This window comes from Pseudophryne corroboree, chromosome 3, assembly GCF_028390025.1.
Source record: "Pseudophryne corroboree isolate aPseCor3 chromosome 3, aPseCor3.hap2, whole genome shotgun sequence".
Taxonomy (NCBI): Eukaryota; Metazoa; Chordata; class Amphibia; order Anura; family Myobatrachidae; genus Pseudophryne; species Pseudophryne corroboree.
The window spans coordinates 453,222,753-453,244,272 of record NC_086446.1 but is presented as its reverse complement, the minus strand read 5'-3'; the positions used below and the strand labels follow the sequence as shown (position 1 = coordinate 453,244,272).

Sequence of the window (21,520 nt, the reverse complement as noted above, 5' to 3'; positions counted from 1 at the left end):
CAAGATGGCCGCCGCCAGAATCATCAGGCCAGAAACTTCACTACCTCTGGCTTTAACGTGCACAGAGAGGGAGCCAACTGTATATAGAAGGTACCTGAGGGTCTGGGGAGGGTCTCCGCCGCTCAGGCTGGGTGTTGTGAGCCCACAAGAGGTCCGCCGGGTCCCGCCGCGGCCGCGAACGGGTCCCGGAGCTCGGCGCCGGGCTGTCTCCAAAATCGAGGCCCCGGCTTCTGGAGGATGTGTAGGCCCCGATCTCGGAACTGCAAAATTCAGCTCCCAACGTTACCGGAGGTCACTCCGGGCAGCCCCCAGCAGGTAGCAGCTCACTGGGGGGGATCAGGAGCCAGCAGAGGCTAATATAGGGCGATTTTGGCTGTTTTGGGGATATATATTCAGGAGCTCCAGCCCAGCGTGACTGTTCAGGCCAGCGTCCAAGCCACGCCCCCTTCTCACACCTTCTTTAGAGGTGGTCGTGCCAAAGCCAAAAAGCCTGCTCCCGTAGGTTCCCAGGACCAGAAGCTGGCTTCTGGTACCTCAAAGTCCTCAGCATGACAGTGGACCGCAAAGCCTGGAGGAAGGTCAGGTGGGAGCAAGACTCTGGCATTTCAGCCACGTCTGGGTGTTGTCGGGCCTGGACCCCTGGATACAGTATATTGTGTCCAGGGGGTACAGGCTGGAGTTTCAAACTCTCCTGTCACCTTTTCTTCAAATCAGGCTTGCCAGCTTTGCTGGCAGATAGAGCTATTCTTCTGGACGCTATCCGAAAATTGGTAGTGTCCGAGGTCATTGTTCCAGTTCCACCTCACCAGTTGAACAAAAGTTACTATTCAAACCTTTTTGTGGTGCCGAAGCCGGATGGTTCGGTAAGGCCAATTCTGAACTTGAAATCTTTGAACCCTTATCTCAGGAATTTAAAATTCACGATGAAGTCTCTGAAAGCAGTTATCTCAGGACTGACGGAGGGGGAGTTCCTGGTGTCCCTGGACATCAAGGATGCGTACCTCCACATTCCTATTTGGTCGCCGCACCAGGCCTATCTCAGGTTTGCACTGTTAGAAGATCACTATCAGTTTCAGGCACTGCCGTTCGGTCTCTCCACGGCACCGAGGGTCTTCACCAAGGTGTTGGCAGAGATGATTGTTCTCCTCCGCAAGCAGGGTGTGAACATAATTCCGTATCTGGACGATCTGCTGATCAAGGCATCGTCCACAGAGAAGTTGTTAAGATCCATTGCTCTCACGACACATCTGCTCAAGGAGCACGGTTGGATCCTGAACCTTCCTGGGGATGATCCTCGACACGGAGGTGCAGAGGGTGTTTCTACTGGTGGAAAAAGCGTTGGTGATTCAATCAATTGTCCGGGATGTCTTGAAGCTTGCACGGGTATCGGTTCATCAGTGCATCCGCCTTCTGGGGAAGATGGTTGCCTCTTACGAGGCTCTGCAGTACGGAAGGTTTCATGCTCGATCCTTTCAGCTGGATCTCTTGGACCAGTGGTCGGGATCTCGCCTACGTATGCACCAGAGGATACGTCTGTCACCAAAAGCCAGGATTTCGCTCCTCTGGTGGCTTCAAGTACCACACCTTCTGGACTGGATCCTTCTAACCACGGATGCAAGTCTAAGAGGCTGGGGAGCAGTCGCTCAGGGGGAAACCTTCCAAGGAAGGTGGCCAAGTCAAGAATCCCTTCTCCTGATAAACATCCTGGAGCTAAGAGCCGTATACAATGGCCTTCTTCAAGCAGCACACCTACTGCAGGGTCGGGCTGTTCAGGTGCAGTCGGACAACATGACCTCAGTGGCCTACATAAACCGACAAGGCAGAACGAAGAGCAGGGCTGCAATGTCAGAGGTGACAAGAATCCTCCTCTGGGCAGAAAGGCACGTGGTAGCGATGTCCGCAATCTTCATTCCGGGAGTAGACAACTGGGAAGCGGACTTCCTCAGCAGACACGATCTCCATCCAGGGGAGTGGGGCCTCCACCCGGTGTTCGAGGAGGTAACCGGTTGGTGGGGGGTTCCTCACATAGACATGATGGCCTTCCGCCTCAACAAGAGCCTGCGAAGGTACTGTTCCAGGTCGAGAGACCCACAGGCAGTGGCGGTGGACGTACTAGTAACACCGTGGGTGTTCACATCAGTGTATGTGTTCCCTCCACTTCCTCTAATTCCAAAGTTCTACAACTTATAAAAAGAACAAAGATTCTGGCAATCCCCATTGCCAAGGAGGGCTTGGTACGTGGATCTGCTGGATCTATTGCTGGAAGATCCAAGTCCCCTACCTCTTTGAGAGGATCTTCTACTGCAGGGACCGTTCGCTTATCAAGACTTACCACGGCTACGTTTGACGTCATGGCGGTTGCGCGCCAGATCTTAGCTCGGAAGGGTATTCAGAGCGAGTTTATTCCTACCCTGATACAGGCTAGGAAGGGGGTAACATCTACACATTACCATTGAATTTGGAAAAAATGTGTGCCTTGGTGTGAATCCAAGAAATTTCCTGCGGTGGAGTTTCAACTTGGACGTTTTCTCCTTTTCCTTCAAGCAGGTGTGGATATGGGCCTGAGATTGGGCTCCATCAAGGTCCAGATCTCCGCTTTATCCATTTTCTTCCAAAAACAATTGGCTGTCCTCCCTGAGGTTCAGACCTTTTTGAAAGAGGTTCTGCACATCCAGCCTCCCTTTGTGGCAGCATCGGCACCCTGGGATCTTGATGTGGTGTTGCAGTTCCTGCAATCAGATTGGTTTGAGCTTCTGCAGGAGGCTGAAATAAAATTTCTCACATGGAAGGCAGTCACTTTTTGGCCTTAGCTTCTGCTTGATGTGTGTCGGAATTGGGGGCTTTGTCCTGTAAAAGTCCCTATCTGGTCTTCCATGAAGATTGGGCGGTACTCAGGACTCATCCACAGTTCCTTCCTAAGGTTGTATCAGCTTTTCATATCAACCATCCTATTGAGGTGCCAGTGGCTACTGACTCCTCAATTGCTTCAAAGGGAGGGCTTTGAGGATTTATGTGAAGTGGACGGCTCGTCATAGAAAATCGGACTCTCTGTTTGTCCTCTATGATCCCAAGAAAATTGGGTGTCCTGCTTCTAAGCAGTCGATTTCACGTTGGATCAGGTTCACCATCCAGCATGCGTATTCTACGACAGGCTTGCCGTGTCCTACGTCTGTTAAGGCCCACTCTACTCGTAAGGTGGGTTCTTCCTGGGCAGCTGCCCGGGGTGTCTCGGCTTTACAACTCTGCCGATCGGCTTCTTGGTCGTGGTCGAACACGTTCGCAAAGTTCTACAGGTTCGATACTTTGGCCTCTGAGGACCTTAAGTTTGGTCAATCAGTTCTGCAGGAGCCTCCGTGCTCTCCCTCCCGTTCTGGGAGCTTTGGTACATCCCCATGGTACTAATGGGATCTGGTCTGAAGATCGACAGTGTTTAGGTCGACAGTCATAAGGTCGACAGGGTTGGAAGGTCGACAGGGTTGGAAGGTCGACAGGGTTTCTAGGTCGACATGTGCTAGGTCAACAGGTCAAAAGGTCGACATGATTTTTTTTTTAAATTCTGTTTTTAAAACTTTTTCATACTTAACGATCCTCGTGAACTACGATTGGAACGGTAATCTGTGCCGAGCGAAGCGAGGGGACACGGTGCACTAATTGGGGTTCCTGGTCACTCTACGAAAAAAAACGACACCAAAAAAACCCAAAAACCTCATGTCGACCTTTTGGCCTGTCGACCTAGCACATGTCGACATAGAAACACTGTCGACCTTCCAGCCCTGTCGACCTAGTGACTGTCTACCTATAGTGATCGACCTAAACATTGTCGACCTAGACACTGTCGATCTAATGATCCACACCCGGTACTAATATGGACCCCAGCATCCTCTAGGACGTAAGAGAAAATAGGATTTTGGTACCTAACGGTAAATCCTTTTCTAGTAGTCCGTATAGGATGCTGGGCAGCTGCCCAGCACTTCGTTTTCCTGCAGTGGTTATTTAGTTCAGTACTGCCTGGTTTCTAGATAAGTTCTGCGTTTTTTAGTGTTTTAGTAAAGTTTCAGCTGTTGCTGAGTTTATCCGGCATGTTGGCCGGATTTGCCTTGTTGTGTGATGTGGTATGAATCTCGCCACTATCTGTGTATAATCCTTGTCTCGAAGTATGTTGTTTCCTCGGGCACAGTTTCTAGATTGAGTCTGGTAGTAGGGGCATAGAGGGAGGAGCCAGCCCATACTCTCAAACTCTTAAAGTGCCAATGGCTCCTTGTGGACCCGTCTATACCCCATGGTACTAATATGGACACCAGCATCCTCTACGGACTACGAGAAAAGGATTTACCAGTAGGTACCCAAAATCCTATTTTTTTCAACAGCACTTTCTGACATTGTAATTGTTCTTCTGAAGAAAACCTATAGGATAGATCCACATTATATGTCCTGTTTTGAGCATTTCAGTTTTGGATGTAATGATCATGATTTAAAATGTCAAGACAACAATTGTTAAATATTGATGTAACGGTAGTTTCCTTATATCGAAAGCATTTACGAATGCTAACTGTTTGCTGGATAAGTTTCACGGAACGTTAGGATTATCTCTTTCTTTCCTGTGTATTTTCCCAGTTGCCCCTTCCTACATAGAACAACAGGTGACACAGAAAGAAGATACCACCTGCGTTATTACAAAACAGGCATCTGCATTCATGAGACAGATTCTAAGGGTCATTGTACCAAGAATGGGCAGCATTGTGCCTTTGCCCACGGACCCCATGACCTACGCTCCCCAGTGTATGATATAAGGTAAGAAACGAACACCTATTCCATCCACTTAATATTCTTGGCCATATTAGTTTCTAACTTGTTCTTCTTTTTTGGGGGGTTTTCACCAGTGATGTGTACTGTACCTTCTCCTGACTCATGTGATATGAGAAATGACCTGATCACATTACCCACACTGTTGGCCAATATCCTATAAACTTAGCAGGACTGAACAATGTGAAATTTTATACATGTTCCTGTATCAGGCTTGTTTCTTCAGCATTTAAAAAACACTCCAGATGTTTCTTGTGTGGAACCCCTTTCTGGTCGTAGCCTCACTGAGGGTGATCATATAAGACCGAAAAGGTTGGAAATATCGTGCAATACGTTTTTTTAATTAAAAACATACAAACATACAGAAAATGCACAAAAACCTACACAGTAAAAATCAGCAAGATAAAAATTCCATTAAAGAGGTCATATAGACCATTTGTAAAGCACATATAGCACAGACGACGTCCCAGTATTGGACCAAGAGGTTGTAATTACCGGAAAATTTGAGAACTAAATCAGTTCTCAAACAGGTGTAAACCAATTTTTCCAGACGGCCTCCCGGGAAATGGCACTCCAGACCCCGATATACACTCCACTGGATGCAACCTGGACAAGCTTCTGTGCAGCACCAACGCGTTTCAGGCCTTCATAGGCCCTTTTTCAAGGCAAGACGCTTTGTTGTGCTCCCTCTCCCTGCCGGCAGTCTAAACACCAGGATCCCGGCGTCTGTATGGTGAATGGCGGTATCCCAACAGCCGGTCACCCATACCCAACCCTTTACAAGGTATATCTTTTGCACCTAATACAGAATAGGGTGTAGTTATACATTGATGATTGCATATTCTGCCCATTTAGTGGTGTATGCATCTCCAGATAGGTACAGCTTTGTGAATGTGCGCAATTTTTCCATGCCTGCTTTATTTATTTATTTATATACTGTACGCCCATTTTACTGCTCTTTGCCCCCACCATGTGTTGTGCAGATTTGCACAATGCATCTTGTGTCTGCTGTAATCCATTTGTGAAGCATTTTTATATTGTTTATTTGTGAGGTGTTTTGTTTTCTTTGCCTTGTGCAGGGAGCTTCAGGCTATGGAGGCCCTGCAGAATGGACAGCCAACCCTGGATGGTAGCCTGGATGGACAGACTGCAGTGGCTGCGAGCCACGCCATGATAGAAAAAATTTTGGGAGAGGAACCACGCTGGCAAGGTGAGACATAGGGCAAAATGTGAAACAAAAAAATCAATTCTCATTTGTAGACAGGGGCCAGTAAAGGCAATAAAAGTGGAACTGGAAGCTGAATGTTTATTAGAATTTAGTTTTGGAATACTTAAGCAATATTGCAGTACAGCATATTGTATTCTCTTAACACAGACCGCTCAGCACACATCTCTCCCCCCCGCTCAAGCACAGCGCAATGTGTGCTGAGCGAGGGGGGGAGGACGGGGGGTCGCTCACTTCACACAGCGCTGAAGTGAGCGACCCGCTATATTGAGCCTGCATGGCTCAATCTAGCACCGGCGATAGCGATGTGCGGGGCCGCGCATCGCTATCGTTGGGGGGCATACACACGGCAGATCTGTGCTTAAAATCTAAGCAATCTAGTCAGATTGCTTAGATTTTAAACACAGATCTCTCCATGTGTACCCCTCTTTAGAGAGCCCTTCCATCTCCATTCTACATTAGTAATTGCATTAAGTGCATACAGTAAGAATGTGTGTGATTTCCTGGGGGGAAGCCTGGGCAGGTTTGGTAATCCCCTTTCTCTAACGTCCTAGTGGATGCTGGGGACTCCGTCAGGACCATGGGGAATAGCGGGCTCCGCAGGAGACAGGGCACATCTAAAAAGCTTTTTAGGTCACATGGTGTGTACTGGCTCCTCCCCCTATGACCCTCCTCCAAGCCTCAGTTAGGTTTTTGTGCCCGTCCGAGAAGGGTGCAAACTGGATGGCTCTCTTAAGGAGCTGTTTAGTAAAGTTTTTTTTTTAGGTTTCTAATCAGTGATTCCTGCTGGCGACAGGATCACTGCAACGAGGGACTTAGGGGAGAGACTTGCAACTCACCTGCGTGCAGGAGGATTGAAGTTTTAGGCTACTGGACACTGAGCTCCAGAGGGAGTCGGAACACAGGTCAGCCTGGGGTTCGTCCCGGAGCCGCGCCGCCGATCCCCCTTACAGACGCTGAAGAAAGACGGCGGAACGGAGGTCCGGAAACAGGCGGCAGAAGACTTCACAGTCTTCAGAGAGGTAGCGCACAGCACTGCAGCTGTGCGCCATTGTTGCTACACGGCTCACTGACACGGTCACGGAGGGTGCAGGGCGCTGCTGGGGGCGCCCTGGGCAGCAATATAAATACCTATTTGGCAAATAAATACATCACATATAGCCATTAAGGCTATATGTATGTATTTAACCCAGGCCAGTTTTCCTAATAACCGGGAGAAAAGCCCGCCGTGAAAGGGGCGGAGCTTATTCTCCTCAGCACTCAGCGCCATTTTCCTGACCAGCTCCGCTGGTGAGGAAGGCTCCCACTCTCCCCTGCACTACAGAAACAGGGTTAAAGAGAAGGGGGGCATAAATTGGCGATATAATTATATATTAAGAGCCCATATATAGAAACAACACCTTCTAGGGTTGTTATATACATTATGGCGCTTTTGGTGTGTGCTGGCAAACTCTCCCTCTGTCTCCCCAAAGGGCTAGTGGGTCCTGTCCTCTATCAGAGCATTCCCTGTATGTGTGTGCTGTAGGTCGGTACGTGTGTGTCGACATGTATGAGGAAAATGTTGGTGAGGAGACGGAGAAAATTGCCTGTAATGGTGATGTCACTCTCTAGGGAGTCGACACCAGAATGGATGGCTTACTTATGGAATTACGTGATAATGTCAACACGCTGCAAGCCGGTTGACGACATGAGACAGCCGGCGGACAAATTAGTATCGGTCCAGGCGTCTCAGACACCGTCAGGGGCTTGTAAAAACGCCCATTTACCTCAGTCGGTCGACAGACACTGACACGGACACTGACCCCAGTGTCGACGGTGAAGAAACAAACGTATTTTTCCTTTAGGGCCACAAGTTACATGTTAAGGGCAATGAAGGAGGTGTTACGTATTTCTGATACCACAAGTACCACAAATAAGGGTATTTTGTAGGGTGGGAATAAACTACTTGTAGTTTTGCCTGAATCAGATAAATTAAATGAAGTGTGTGATGATACGTGGGGTTCCTCCGACAGAAAGTTATGGGAGGTATACCCTTTTTCCCGCCAGTAGTAAGGGCGAGTTGGAAAACACACCTTAGGGTGGACAAGGCGCTCACACGCATATAAAAAACATGGCGTTACCGTTTCCAGATACGGCCGCCCTCAAGGAGCCAGCTGATAGGAAGCTGAAAAATATCATAACAGTATATACACACATACTGGTGTTATACTACGACCAGCAATCGCCTCAGCCTGGATGTGCAGCGCTGAGGGGGCTTGGTCGGATTTCCTGACTGAAAATTTTGATACCCTTGACAGGGACAGGATTTTATTGTCTATAGAGCATTTTAGGGATGCATTTCTATATATGTGTGATGCGCAGAGGCATATTTGCATTCTGGCATCAAAGAGTAAATGTGATGTACATATCTGCCAGACGAAGACACGACAGTGGTCAGGTGAGGCAGATTCCAGACGGCATATGGAAGTATTGCCGTATAAAGGGGCGGTCCATTGGACCTGGTGGCCATGGCAACAAAGTACCCTTCTTACAACAAGGAAGGGGGTAGTATTCCACACTATATTGTGGTACTGAAGCCAACCGGCTCGGTGAGATCTGAAATATTTGAACACTTACATACAAGCGTTCAAATCAAGATGGAGTCACTCGGAGCAGTGATAGCGAACCAGGAAGAAGGGGACGATATGATGTCACTGGATATCAGGGACGTTTACCTACAGGTCCAAATTTGCCCTTCTCACCAAGGGTACTTGGCCGGAATGATGATTTTTCTTAAAAGAAACATGGACGCTTTCCTGATAAGGGCAAGGTCCAGAGAACAGTTGGAGGTCGGAGTAGCACTATCTTAAGTAGTTCTACGACAGCACGAGTGGATTCTAAATATTCCAAAATCGCAGCTTTTTCCGACGACACGTCTACTGTTCCTAGGGAAGATTCTGGACACAGTCCAGAAAAACGTGTTTCTCCCAGTGGAGAAAACCAGGGAGTTATCCGAGCTAATCGGGATCCTCCTAAAACCAGGAAAAGTGTCAGTGCATCATTGCACAAGAGTCCTGGTAAAAATGGTGGCTTATTACGAAGCAATTCCATTCGGCAGATTTCCCGCAAGAACTCTTCAGTGGGATCTGCTGGACAAATGGTCCGGATCGCATCCTCAGATGCATCAGCGGATAACCCTATATCCAAGGAAAAGGGTGTCTCTCCTGTGGTGATTACAGAGTGCTCATCTTCTAGAGGGCCGCAGATTCGGCATTCAGGATTGGATGCCGGTGACCACGGAGGCCAGCCTGAGAGGCTGGGGAACAGTCACACAGGGAAAAAATTTCCAGGGAAGTGTGATTAAGTCTGGAGAATTCTCTCCGCATAAATAAGCTTAGAGCAAATTTATAATGCTCTAAACTTAGCTAGACCTCTGCTTCAAGGTCAGCCGGTATTGATCCGGTGGGATAACATCACGGCAGTCGCCCACGTAAACAGAAGGGCGGCACAAGAAGCAGGAGGGCAGTGAAAACTGCAAGGATTTTTCGCTAGGCGGAAAATCATGTGATAGCACTGTCAGCAGTGTTCTTTCCGGGAGTGGACGACTGGGAAGCAGACTTCCTCAGCAGGCATGACCTCCACCCGGGAGAGTGGAAACTTCATAGGGAAGTTTTTCAACATGATTGTGGACCGTTGGCAAAGACCAAAGGTGGACATGATGGCGTCCCGCCCGAACAAAAACGGGACAGGTATTCCGCCAGGTCATGAGACCTTCAGGCGATAGCTGTGGATGTTCTGGTAACACCGTGGGTGTACCAGTCTGTGTATGTGTTCCCTCCTCTGTTTCTCATAACCAGGGTATTGAGAATTATAAGACATAGAGGAGTATGAACTATACTAGTGGCTCTGGATTGGCCAAGAGGGACTTGGTACCCGGAACTTCAAGAAATGCTCACAGAGGACTAAGGGCCTGGGGAGCTAAGAAGGGACTTGATTCAGCAAGTACCATGTCTATTCCAAGACTTACCGCGGCTGCGTTGACGGCATGGCGGTTGAATGCCGGATCCTGAGGGGAAAAGGCATTCCATAAGAGGTCATACCTACCCTGGTCAAAGCCAGGAAGGAGGTGACCGCACAACGTCATCACCACATGTGGTGAAAATATGTTGCGTGGGTGAGGCCAGGAAGGCTCCACGACGGAAATTCAACTAGGTCGATTTCTACACTTCCTGAAAACAGGAGTGTTTTGGACCTCAAATTGGGGTTCATTAACATTTAAATTTCGGCCCTGTAGATTTTCTTCCAGAAAGAATTGACTTCAGTTCCTGAAGTCCAGATTGTAAAGGATGTATTGCATATACAGCTTTTTTGTGCCCCTAGGGGCACCGTGAGATCTCAACATAGTGTTGGGATTTCTTAAAATCATATTGGTTTGAACCGCTCAAATCTGTGGATTTGAAATATCTCACATGGAAAGTGACCATGCTGTTGACAAATATCTCACATGGGAAGTGACCATGTTGTTAGCCCTGGCCTCGGCCAGGCGATTGTCAGAATGGGCGGCTTTGTCTTACAAAAGCCCATATTAAAATTTTCCATTTGAACAGGACAGAACTGGGACTCGTCTCCAGTTTCTTCATGAAGGGGTGTCAGCGTTTTCACCTGAAACGACCTCTTGTGGTGCCTGCGGCTACTAGGGACTTGGAGGACTCCAAGTTACTAGACGTGGTCAGGGCCCTAAAAATATATATATATATATATAGTTAGGACGGCTGGAGTCAGAAAGTCTGACTTGCTGTTTATACTGTATACACCCAACAAGCTGGGTGCTCATGCTTCTAAGCAGTCTATTGCACGCTGGATTTGTAGTACAATTCAGCTTGCACATTCTGTGGCAGGCCTGCCACAGACGAAATATGTAGATGCCCATTCCACAAGGAAGGTGGGCTCATCCTGGGCGGCTGCCCGAGGAGTCTCGGCATTACAACTTTGCCGAGCAGCTACGTGGTCAGGGGAGAACACGTTTGTAAAATTTTACAAATTTTGATACTCTGGCTAAGGAGGACCTGGAGTTCTCTCATTCGGTGCTGCAGAGTCATCCGCACTCTCCCGCCCGTTTGGGAGCTTTGGTATAATCCCCATGGTCCTGACGGAGTCCCCAGCATCCACTAGGACGTTAGAGAAAATAAGAATTTACTTACCGATAATTCTATTTCTCGTAGTCCGTAGTGGATGCTGGGCGCCCATCCCAAGTGCGGATTGTCTGCAATGCTTGTACATAGTTATTGTTACAAAAATCGGGTTATTACTATTGTTGTGAGCCATCTTTTCGGAGGCTACTTCGTTTTGTTATCATACTGTTAACTGGGTTCAGATCACAAGTTGTACGGTGTGATTGGTGTGGCTGGTATGAGTCTTACCCGGGATTCAAGATCCTTCCTTATTGTGTACGCTCGTCCGGGCACAGTACCTAACTGAGGCTTGGAGGAGGGTCATAGGGGGAGGAGCCAGTACACACCATGTGACCTAAAAAGCTTTTTAGATGTGCCCTGTCTCCTGCGGAGCCCGCTATTCCCCATGGTCCTGACGGAGTCCCCAGCATCCACTACGGACTACGAGAAATAGAATTATCGGTAAGTAAATTCTTATTTTTGTTACCCACTCAGCAAAAGGTCACCAAGAAGGAGCCTCAGAGTAGTGAAATAGGGGGACTGGACAATAAGGTAATAATAAGTCAAACGTATACTGAATATTGTTTGCTAGGTTTTCTATTACAAATGATTGGCCACATTATTGCTAGCTAATAGGTCCACTTTAAAATATATTTTGCATAGACTTCGCAGATGCTTGTGACATATTTAAGGACTGCGCTATAAAGATAATTGAGTTAAGGCATTGATTGATTAAGGAGCTGTTTTCCTGCTTAGAGTAGCCTATATCTTTAGTTTTGTCGTGTGTGTGTTTATGCATGATGGTACTTTGACACATGTATTTTTGAAGGAAAAACATTCTCTCATGGAGGTGTATGTGAATTATCCTTAATCTGTGGCTGTTAAATGTATAGCCCAGCATAATACAAGTATTAACATGAAGTCAGCCATAGACGTATGCAAGCTACAGACTCAGAGGACAAATGAAATGGATATAAAAATAAGATTACATTAATGCCAATGGAAGTTTTCAAGGCTAGTGGATGCCCACAAAAGAACGTCTTGCAATATGACATACAAAATCCTAGTAACCAGTTGGGCAGCCCTGAAATTGTCTAATGTTAAACATACAGCCGAAATACAGTATTTACAAATGGATACAAAAAAGGAAACATCAGCTATGTCTCAAACAGAATATGTCCGTGCCTGTGTCTTTCAGCAATTACTGACAATCAGCACATTTATAGAAAGAGAATGATAGAAATAATGTTTAGTCATGCATAGCTGATGGATCTCTGCACATCAATCTTGGTAATGTCTTACAGCATCCTCACGTCACATTTACTATGTATTTACTTGGTTTTAATTAAAAACATTTTTCAATATTCAACCTCAATCTTTACTAACTTATAATGACCGAAGAATAGTAAAATACAGTGAGCATTTCCATCGGCATACTGAATTAGAGGCATTTTAGGTACAGTAATATTAGTAGGTCATAAGGGAAAAGTATTTTAAGGAAAACATCTTTAAAACCTGGCAGTATCTCTAGAATTAGTTATTGTTAACAAACGTGTAAGTGACAGGGTCATACTCAGCCTTTTACTCATGTCTCACATATACAGACACCACGTATGTCCTTGGACACTACAAGACAGAGCAGTGCAAAAAGCCACCCAGACTCTGCCGTCAGGGTTATGCATGTCCTTATTACCACAATAGCAAGGACCGGAGGAGGAGCCCACGCCAAAACAAATACAGGTATGACTGCTAAAATGAAAGTTAAGTCTATAAAACATGTTTGATACAGGTTTAAATTAGGGACAGCCATATATATTTCTCTAGTATTTATCTAATAAGGGATATTGGGGAAAACTAGAATGATGGGGTATAAACGTGGGTCCAAAGGAGCCAGTGCACTTTAAATTTCTTCAACTGGGTGTGCTGGCTCCTCCCCTCTATGTCCCCTCCCACAGGCAATTTAGAAAAAAGTGCCCTCAGGAGAGGATGCGTATCTCTCAACTCCAGAGAGTTTTCTTCATTTTCTTTTAAACTTTTTTTTTCTTCTTTTTTTCGGTATTCTGTCTGGGCAACAGCGTACCTGCACCGTGGGAGGGGGGGAGGGGTGGTCACCGGCCTTACGAGGTGCAGAGCCGCTTCCTCGCTGCAAGACCACCGTCCTGAAGGGTTGTTGTCCAAGCGGGGCACTGCGCCTTGGCTGTCATAGCCGCAGCACGCCGCACATCCCTAACGCTGCCTGGAGGTGACATCGGTGGTGAGTACAAACCGGGGGCCCTGGTTCAAAGTGCGGCTGACCACTGGCACGGCGTACGGGACCCTCCCGGGGAAGTCCCGCTAAGATCACCCATGTAGAACTGGCACAAAAGGGCTTGACTAGCACAAAAGGGCTTGACTAGCACTTGCAGAGCCGACCCTAACCAATATGATGCCCTAGGCAAGATTTTGGCTGGTGACCCCTAGCACCACCGCTGGTTCCGCCTCTAACCTTGCACCTCTTTCCCAGCACCATCACCCCTCACCCATAGGAGTCCTTATTTTGGTGTTTGTACGCTCTATTTCTCTAACGTCCTAGTGGATGCTGGGGACTCCGTAAGGACCATGGGGAATAGACGGGCTCCGCAGGAGACTGGGCACTCTAAAGAAAGATTTAGTACTACCTGGTGTGCACTGGCTCCTCCCTCTATGCCCCTCCTCCAGACCTCAGTTAGAATCTGTGCCCGGCCAGAGCTGGGTGCTTTTAGTGAGCTCTCCTGAGCTTGCTAATAAGAAAGTATTTTAGTTAGGGTATTTTATTTTCAGAGAGCTTCTGCTGGCAACAGACTCTCTGCTACGTGGGACTGAGGGGAGAGAAGCAAACATACTAACTGCGGCTAGGTTGCGCTTCTTAGGCTACTGGACACCATTAGCTCCAGAGGGTTCGAACACAGGATCTTAACCTTGGTCGTCCGTTCCCGGAGCCGCGCCGCCGTCCCCCTCGCAGAGCCAGAAGTCAGAAGCCGGCAGAAGCAAGAAGACATCGAAATCGGCGGTAGAAGACTCCTGTCTTCACATGAGGTAGCGCACAGCACTGCAACTGTGCACCATTGCGCCCACACTAACCCACACACTCCGGTCACTGTAGGGTGCAGGGTGCAGGGGGGGGCGCCCTGGGCAGCAATTAGGATACCTCTTGGCAAAAAGACACATATATACAGCTGGGCACTGTATATATGTACGAGCCCCCGCCATTTTATTACACAGACCCGGGGCCTTCTTCCTCAGCACTAACCAGCGCCATTTTCTCTTCACAGCTCCGCTGAGAGGAAGCTCCCCAGGCTCTCCCATGCAGTATCAAGGTAGAAAAAGGGTAAAAAGAGAGGGGGGGCACATAAAGTTAGGCGCAAATTATCATAAACAGCAGCTACTGGGTAAACACTAAATTACTGGGTTATATAGCGCTGGGGTGTGTGCTGGCATACTCTCTCTCTGTCTCCCCAAAAGGCCTTGTGGGGTCCTGTCCTCAATTAGAGCATTCCCTGTGTGTGTGCGGTGTGTCGGTACGTTTGTGTCGACATGTTTGACGAGGACGGTTACGTGGAGGCAGAACAAGTGCAAGTGAATGTGGTGTCGCCGCCGACGGCGCCGACACCTGATTGGATGGATATGTGGAAGGTGTTAAATGATAACGTAAGCTCCCTGCATAAAAGGTTGGATAATCAGTCAGGATTCTACAGCTCAGAGGCCGTCAGGGTCTCAAAAGCGCCCACTATCCCAGTTGGTTGACACAGATGTCGACACGGATTCTGACTCCAGTGTCGATGACGATGAGGCAAAGTTGCAGCCTAAAATGACTAAAGCCATCCGATACATGATTATAGCAATGAAGGATGTATTGCACATATCGGAGGAAAACCCTGTCCCTGACAAGAGGGTTTATATGTGTGGGGAGAAAAAGCAAGAAGTGACTTTTCCCCATTTCACATGAATTAAATGAGTTATGTGAAAAAGCGTGGGATTCCCCTGATAGGAAAGTACTGATTTCCAAAAGATTACTTATGGCGTATCCTTTCCCGCCAACAGATAGGTTACGCTGGGAATCCTCCCCTAGGGTAGACAAAGCGTTGACGCGCTTATCTAAGAAGGTGGCCCTGCCGTCACAGGATACGGCCGCCCTAAAGGATCCTGCGGATAGGAAGCAGGAAGGTATCCTGAAGTCTGTTTATACACATTCTGGTACTCTTCTGAGGCCAGCAATTGCTGCGGCCTGGATGTGTAGTGCTGTAGCAGCATGGACGGATACTCTGTCTGAGGAGTTAGATACCCTGGACAGGGAGACTATTTTACTGACCCTAGGACATATCAAAGACGCTGTCCTATATATGCGGGATGCCCAGAGGGACATTTGCCTGCTGGGCTCTAGAATAAACGCAATGTCGATTTCTGCCAGAAGGGTCTTATGGACTCGGCAATGGACAGGTGATGCCGACTCTAAAAAACACATGAAGGTGTTGCCTTATAAGGGTGAGGAATTGTTTGGGGACGGTCTCTCGGACCTAGTTTCCACGGCTACGGCTGGGAAGTCAAATTTCTAGCCATATATTCCCTCGCAGCCAAAGAAAGCACCGTATTACCAAATGCAGTCCTTTCGTTCACAGAAAAGCTAGAAAGTCAGAGGTGCATCATTTCTTGCCAGAGGCAGGGGTAGAGGAAAAAAGATGCACCATGCAGCTAGTTCCCAGGAACAAAAGTCCTCCCCGGCTTCCACTAAATCCACCGCATGACGCTGGGGCTCCACAGGCGGAGCCAGGAGCGGTGGGGGCGCGTCTCCGAAATTTCAGCCACCAGTGGGTTCGCTCACGGATGGATCCTTGGGCTATACAAATTGTGTCTCAAGGATACAAGCTGGAATTCGAGGTGACGCCCCCTCACCGTTACCTAAAATCGGCCTTACCAGCTTCCCCCAGGGAAAGGGAGGTAGTGTTGGCAACAATTCACAAGCTATATCTCCAGCAGGTGGTAGTGAAGGTTCCCCTCCTTCAACAGGGAGGGGGTTACTATTCCACCATGTTTGTGGTACCGAAACCGGACGGTTCGGTCAGACCCATTTTGAATTTAAAATCCCTGAATATTTATCTGAAGAAATTCAAGTTCAAGATGGAATCGCTCAGGGCGGTCATTGCAAACCTGGAGGAAGGGGATTTTATGGTGTCTCTGGACATCAAGGATGCGTACTTACATGTCACCATTTATCCACCTCATCAGGAGTACCTCAGGTTTGTGGTACAGGACTATCATTACCAATTCCAGACGTTGCCGTTTGGCCTGTCCACGGCACCGAGAATATTTACCAAGGTGATGGCGGAAATGATGGTGCTCCTTCGGAAGCAAGGGGTTACAATTATCCCATACTTGGACGATCTCCTCATAAAGGCGAGGTCCAGGGAGCGGTTGCTGATCAGCGTCGCACTCTCTCAGGAAGTGTTGCTACAGCACGGCTGGATTCTGAATATTCCAAAGTCGCAGCTGATTCCTACGACGCGTCTGCCCTTCCTGGGCATGATTCTGGACACAAACCAGAAAAAGGTGTTTCTCCCGGAGGAGAAGGCTCAGGAGCTCGTGACTCTGGTCAGAGGCCTCCTAAAACCAAAACAGGTATCTGTGCATCACTGCACGCGAGTCCTGGGAAAGATGGTGGCGTCATACGAAGCCATTCCCTTCGGCAGGTTCCATGCGAGGATCTTTCAGTGGGATCTGTTGGACAAGTGGTCCGGATCGCATCTTCAGATGCATCGGCTGATCACCCTGTCCCCCAGGGCCAGGGTGTCTCTTCTGTGGTGGCTGCAAAGTGCTCACCTCCTCGAGGGCCGCAGGTTCGGCATACAGGACTGGGTCCTGGTGACCACGGATGCAAGCCTCCGAGGATGGGGGGCAGTCACTCAAGGAAGAAACTTCCAGGGGCTGTGGTCAAGTCAGGAGACTTGTCTGCACATCAATATCCTGGAACTAAGGGCCATATACAACGCCCTGAGTCAAGCGGAGCCTCTGCTTCGAAATCAACCAGTGCTGATTCAGTCAGACAACATCACTGCAGTGGCCCATGTAAACCGCCAGGGCGGCACAAGAAGCAGGGTGGCAATGGCAGAAGCCACCAGGATTCTTAGTTGGGCGGAGAATCACGTACTAGCACTGTCAGCAGTGTTCATTCCGGGAGTGGACAACTGGGAAGCAGACTTCCTCAGCAGGCACGACCTCCACCCGGGAGAGTGGGGACTTCATCAAGAAGTCTTCACGCAGATTGAAAATCGATGGGAACTGCCACAGGTGGACATGATGGCGTCCCGTCTCAACAAAAAGCTAAAAAGGTATTGTGCCAGGTCAAGGGACCCTCAGGCGATAGCTGTGGACGCGCTAGTAACACCGTGGGTGTTCCAGTCGGTCTATGTGTTTCCTCCTCTTCCTCTCATACCAAAGGTGCTGAGAATTGTAAGAAAAAGAGGAGTGAGAACAATACTCATTGTTCCGGATTGGCCAAGAAGGACTTGGTACCCGGAATTGCAAGAAATGCTCACAGAGGACCCATGGCCTCTGCCTCTCAGACAGGACCTGTTACAACAAGGGCCCTGTCTGTTCCAAGACTTACCACGGCTGCGTTTAACGGCATGGCGGTTGAACGCCGGATCCTAGCGAAAAAAGGCATTCCGGATGAAGTAATTCCTACGCTGATAAGGGCTAGGAAGGACGTGACAGCAAAGCATTATCACCGTGTATGGCGAAAATATGTTGCTTGGTTTGAGGCCAGGAAGGCCCCTACAGAGGAATTCCAGCTGGGTCGATTCCTGCACTTCCTACAGTCAGGAGTGACTATGGGCCTAAAATTAGGGTCCATAAAGGTCCAGATTTCGGCCCTATCCATTTTCTTCCAAAAAGAACTGGCTTCACTGCCTGAGGTTCAGACGTTTGTTAAGGGAGTGCTGCATATTCAGCCCCCTTTTGTGCCACCAGTGGCACCTTGGGATCTTAACGTGGTGTTGAGTTTCCTGAAATCCCACTGGTGTGAGCCACTTAAGACCGTGGAGCTAAAGTATCTCACGTGGAAAGTGGTCATGCTGTTGGCCTTGGCTTCGGCTAGGCGTGTGTCAGAATTGGCGGCTTTGTCATGTAAAAGCCCCTATCTGGTTTTCCATATGGATAGGGCAGAATTGCGGACTCGTCTGCAATTTCTGCCAAAGGTGGTGTCATCCTTTCATTTGAACCAACCTATTGTGGTGCCTGCGGCTACATGTGACTTGGAGGATTCCAAGTTGCTTGACGTAGTCCGGGCTTTGAAGATTTATGTGACCAGAACGACTGGAGTCAGGAAGACTGACTCGCTGTTTGTCCTGTATGCATCCAACAAGCTGGGCGCTCCTGCTTCAAAGCAAACTATTGCTCGCTGGATCTGTGGCACGATACAGCAGGCTCATTCTGCGGCTGGATTGCCGCATCCAAAATCAGTGAAAGCCCATTCCACAAGAAAGGTGGGCTCTTCTTGGGCGGCTGCCCAAGGGGTCTCGGCATTACAGCTTTGACGAGCTGCTACTTGGTCGGGTTCAAACACATTTGCAAAGTTCTACAAGTTTGATACCCTGGCTGAGGAGGACCTTGAGTTTGCCCATTCGGTGCTGCAGAGTCATCCGCACTCTCCCGCCCGTTTGGGAGCTTTGGTATAATCCCCATGGTCCTTACGGAGTCCCCAGCATCCACTAGGACGTTAGAGAAAATAAGATTTTACTCACCGGTAAATCTATTTCTCGTAGTCCGTAGTGGATGCTGGGCGCCCGTCCCAAGGAGGTCATTCCGAGTTGTTCGCTCGCAAGGCGATTTTAGCAGAGTTGCTCACGCTAAGCCGCCGCCTACTGGGAGTGAATCTTAGCATCTTAAAATTGCGAACGACGTATTCGCAATTTTGCGATTACAAACTTCTTAGCAGTTTCAGAGTAGCTTCAGACTTACTCGGCATCTGCGATCAGTTCAGTGCTTGTCGTTCCTGGTTTGACGTCACAAACACACCCAGCGTTCGAACAGACACTCCCCCCGTTTCTCCAGCCACTCCTGCGTTTTTTCCGGAAACGGTAGCGTTTTTTCCAACACGCCCATAAAACGGCTTGTTTCCGCCCAGAAACACCCATTTCCTGTCAATCACACTACGATCGCCTGAGCGAAGAAAAAGCCGTGAGTAAAAATCCTAACTTCATAGCAAATTTACTTGGCGCAGTCGCAGTGCGGACATTGCGCATGCGCACTAAGCGGAAAATCGCTGCGATGCGATGAAATTTACCGAGCGAACAACTCGGAATGAGGGCCCAAGTGCGGACTTTCTGCAATACGTGTATATAGTTATTGCTTACTAAAGGGTTATGTTATGTGGCATCAGTTGAGTGATGCTTGTTTGTTGTTCATACTGTTAACTGGGTAAGTTTATCACGAGTTATACGGTGTTATTGGTGTGGCTGGTATGAGTCTTACCCTGGATTCCAAAATCCTTTCCTTGTAATGTCAGCTCTTCCGGGCACAGTTTCCTTAACTGAGGTCTGGAGGAGGGCCATAGAGGGAGGAGCCAGTGCACACCAGGTAGTACTAAATCTTTCTTTAGAGTGCCCAGTCTCCTGCGGAGCCCGTCTATTCCCCATGGTCCTTACGGAGTCCCCAGCATCCACTACGGACTACGAGAAATAGATTTACCGGTGAGTAAAATCTTATTATTTTAAATAGGAAAAGTTCGCACATTTGACGCACAGCCCAAAAAGGGGTGTGTTTATGCTGGCAAGAGGCATGGCCACACAATAGTAACCCCAATTCCAATTACGCCACACAATACTGCAACTTTATACACATTTGATCATGTGATAGTGTCCATAATTCATATTACATCCTACAGTAGTATCACTTTACCTTAAACGTTACTCCTCACAGTAGAGCCCCTTATTTATACAGGTTGAGTCTCCCTTATCCAAAATGCTTGGGACCAGAGGTATTTTGGATATGGGATTTTTCCGTATTTTGGAATAATTGCATACCATAATGAGATATCATGGTGATTGGACCTAAATCTAAGCACAGAAATCATTTATGTTACATATACACCTTATACACACAGCCTGAAGGTATTTTTAGCCAATATTTTTTTATAACTTTGTGCATTAAACAAAGTGTGTCTACATTTACACAATTCATTTATGTTTCATATACACCTTATACACACAGCCTGAAGGTCATTTAATACAATATTTTTAATAACTTTGTGTATTAAACAAAGTTTGTGTACATTGAGCCATCAAAAAACAAAGGTTTCACTATCTCACTCTCACTCAAAAATGTCCGTATTTCGGAATATTCCGTATTTCGGAATATTTGGATATGGGATACTCAACCTGTATCACATTACACTGAATTGCTCCTTATTCACATTACACCACACCCTATTGCTCTTTATTCACATTAGATAACACAGTAGTGCCCTTTCTATACGCAACGCCACATAGTAGAGCACCTTATACACATAATGCAACACATTAGTAATGCATTTATACACATAATTCCACACAGTTATGCACCTTACACATATGAGACACATTATTAATCTCCTTATAGACATAATACGCCTTACACATTATGAAAACCTTTATTTCTCTGACGTCCTAGTGGATGCTGGGAACTCCGAAAGGACCATGGGGAATAGCGGCTCCGCAGGAGACTGGGCACAACTAAAGAAAGCTTTTAGGTCACCTGGTGTGCACTGGCTCCTCCCACTATGACCCTCCTCCAAGCCTCAGTTAGATTTTGTGCCCCGCCGAGGTTGGATGCACACTAGGGGCTCTCCTGAGCTTCTAAAAAGAAAGTATATAATTAGGTTTTTTATTTTACAGTGAGACCTGCTGGCAACAGGCTCACTGCAGCGAGGGACTAAGGGGAGAAGAAGCGAACCTACCTGCTTGCAGCTAGCTTGGGCTTCTTAGGCTACTGGACACCATTAGCTCCAGAGGGATCGACCGCATGGAACTGGCCTTGGTGTTCGGTCCCGGAGCCGCGCCGCCGTCCCCCTTACAGAGCCAGAAGCAAGAAGAGGTCCGGAAAATCGGCGGCAGAAGACATCAGTCTTCACCAAGGTAGCGCACAGCACTGCAGCTGTGCGCCATTGCTCCTCATACACACTTCACACTCCGGTCACTGAGGGTGCAGGGCGCTAGGGGGGGGCGCCCTGAGCAGCAATAAAAACACCTTGGCTGGCAAAAATACCACAATATATAGCCCCAGAGGCTATATATGTGATAATTACCCCTGCCAGAATCCATAAAAAAGCGGGAGAAAAGGCCGCGGAAAAGGG

At 48.0% G+C, this 21,520-nt stretch overlaps 1 protein-coding gene across 6 annotated transcripts in view; it reads left to right on the top strand.

The window, feature by feature from the left end:
- The window catches only part of UNK (unk zinc finger), a 253,205-nt gene that overhangs the window by 115,909 nt on the left and 115,776 nt on the right, over positions 1 to 21,520 (top strand). For all 6 annotated transcript variants that reach the window (XM_063960581.1, XM_063960580.1, XM_063960583.1 and 3 more), the window contains exons 3-5: positions 4,615 to 4,791; positions 5,883 to 6,013; positions 12,783 to 12,918. In XM_063960581.1, coding sequence (XP_063816651.1) covers positions 4,615 to 4,791; positions 5,883 to 6,013; positions 12,783 to 12,918 — 444 coding nt within the window. The remainder of the gene's footprint in view (positions 1 to 4,614; positions 4,792 to 5,882; positions 6,014 to 12,782; positions 12,919 to 21,520) is intronic.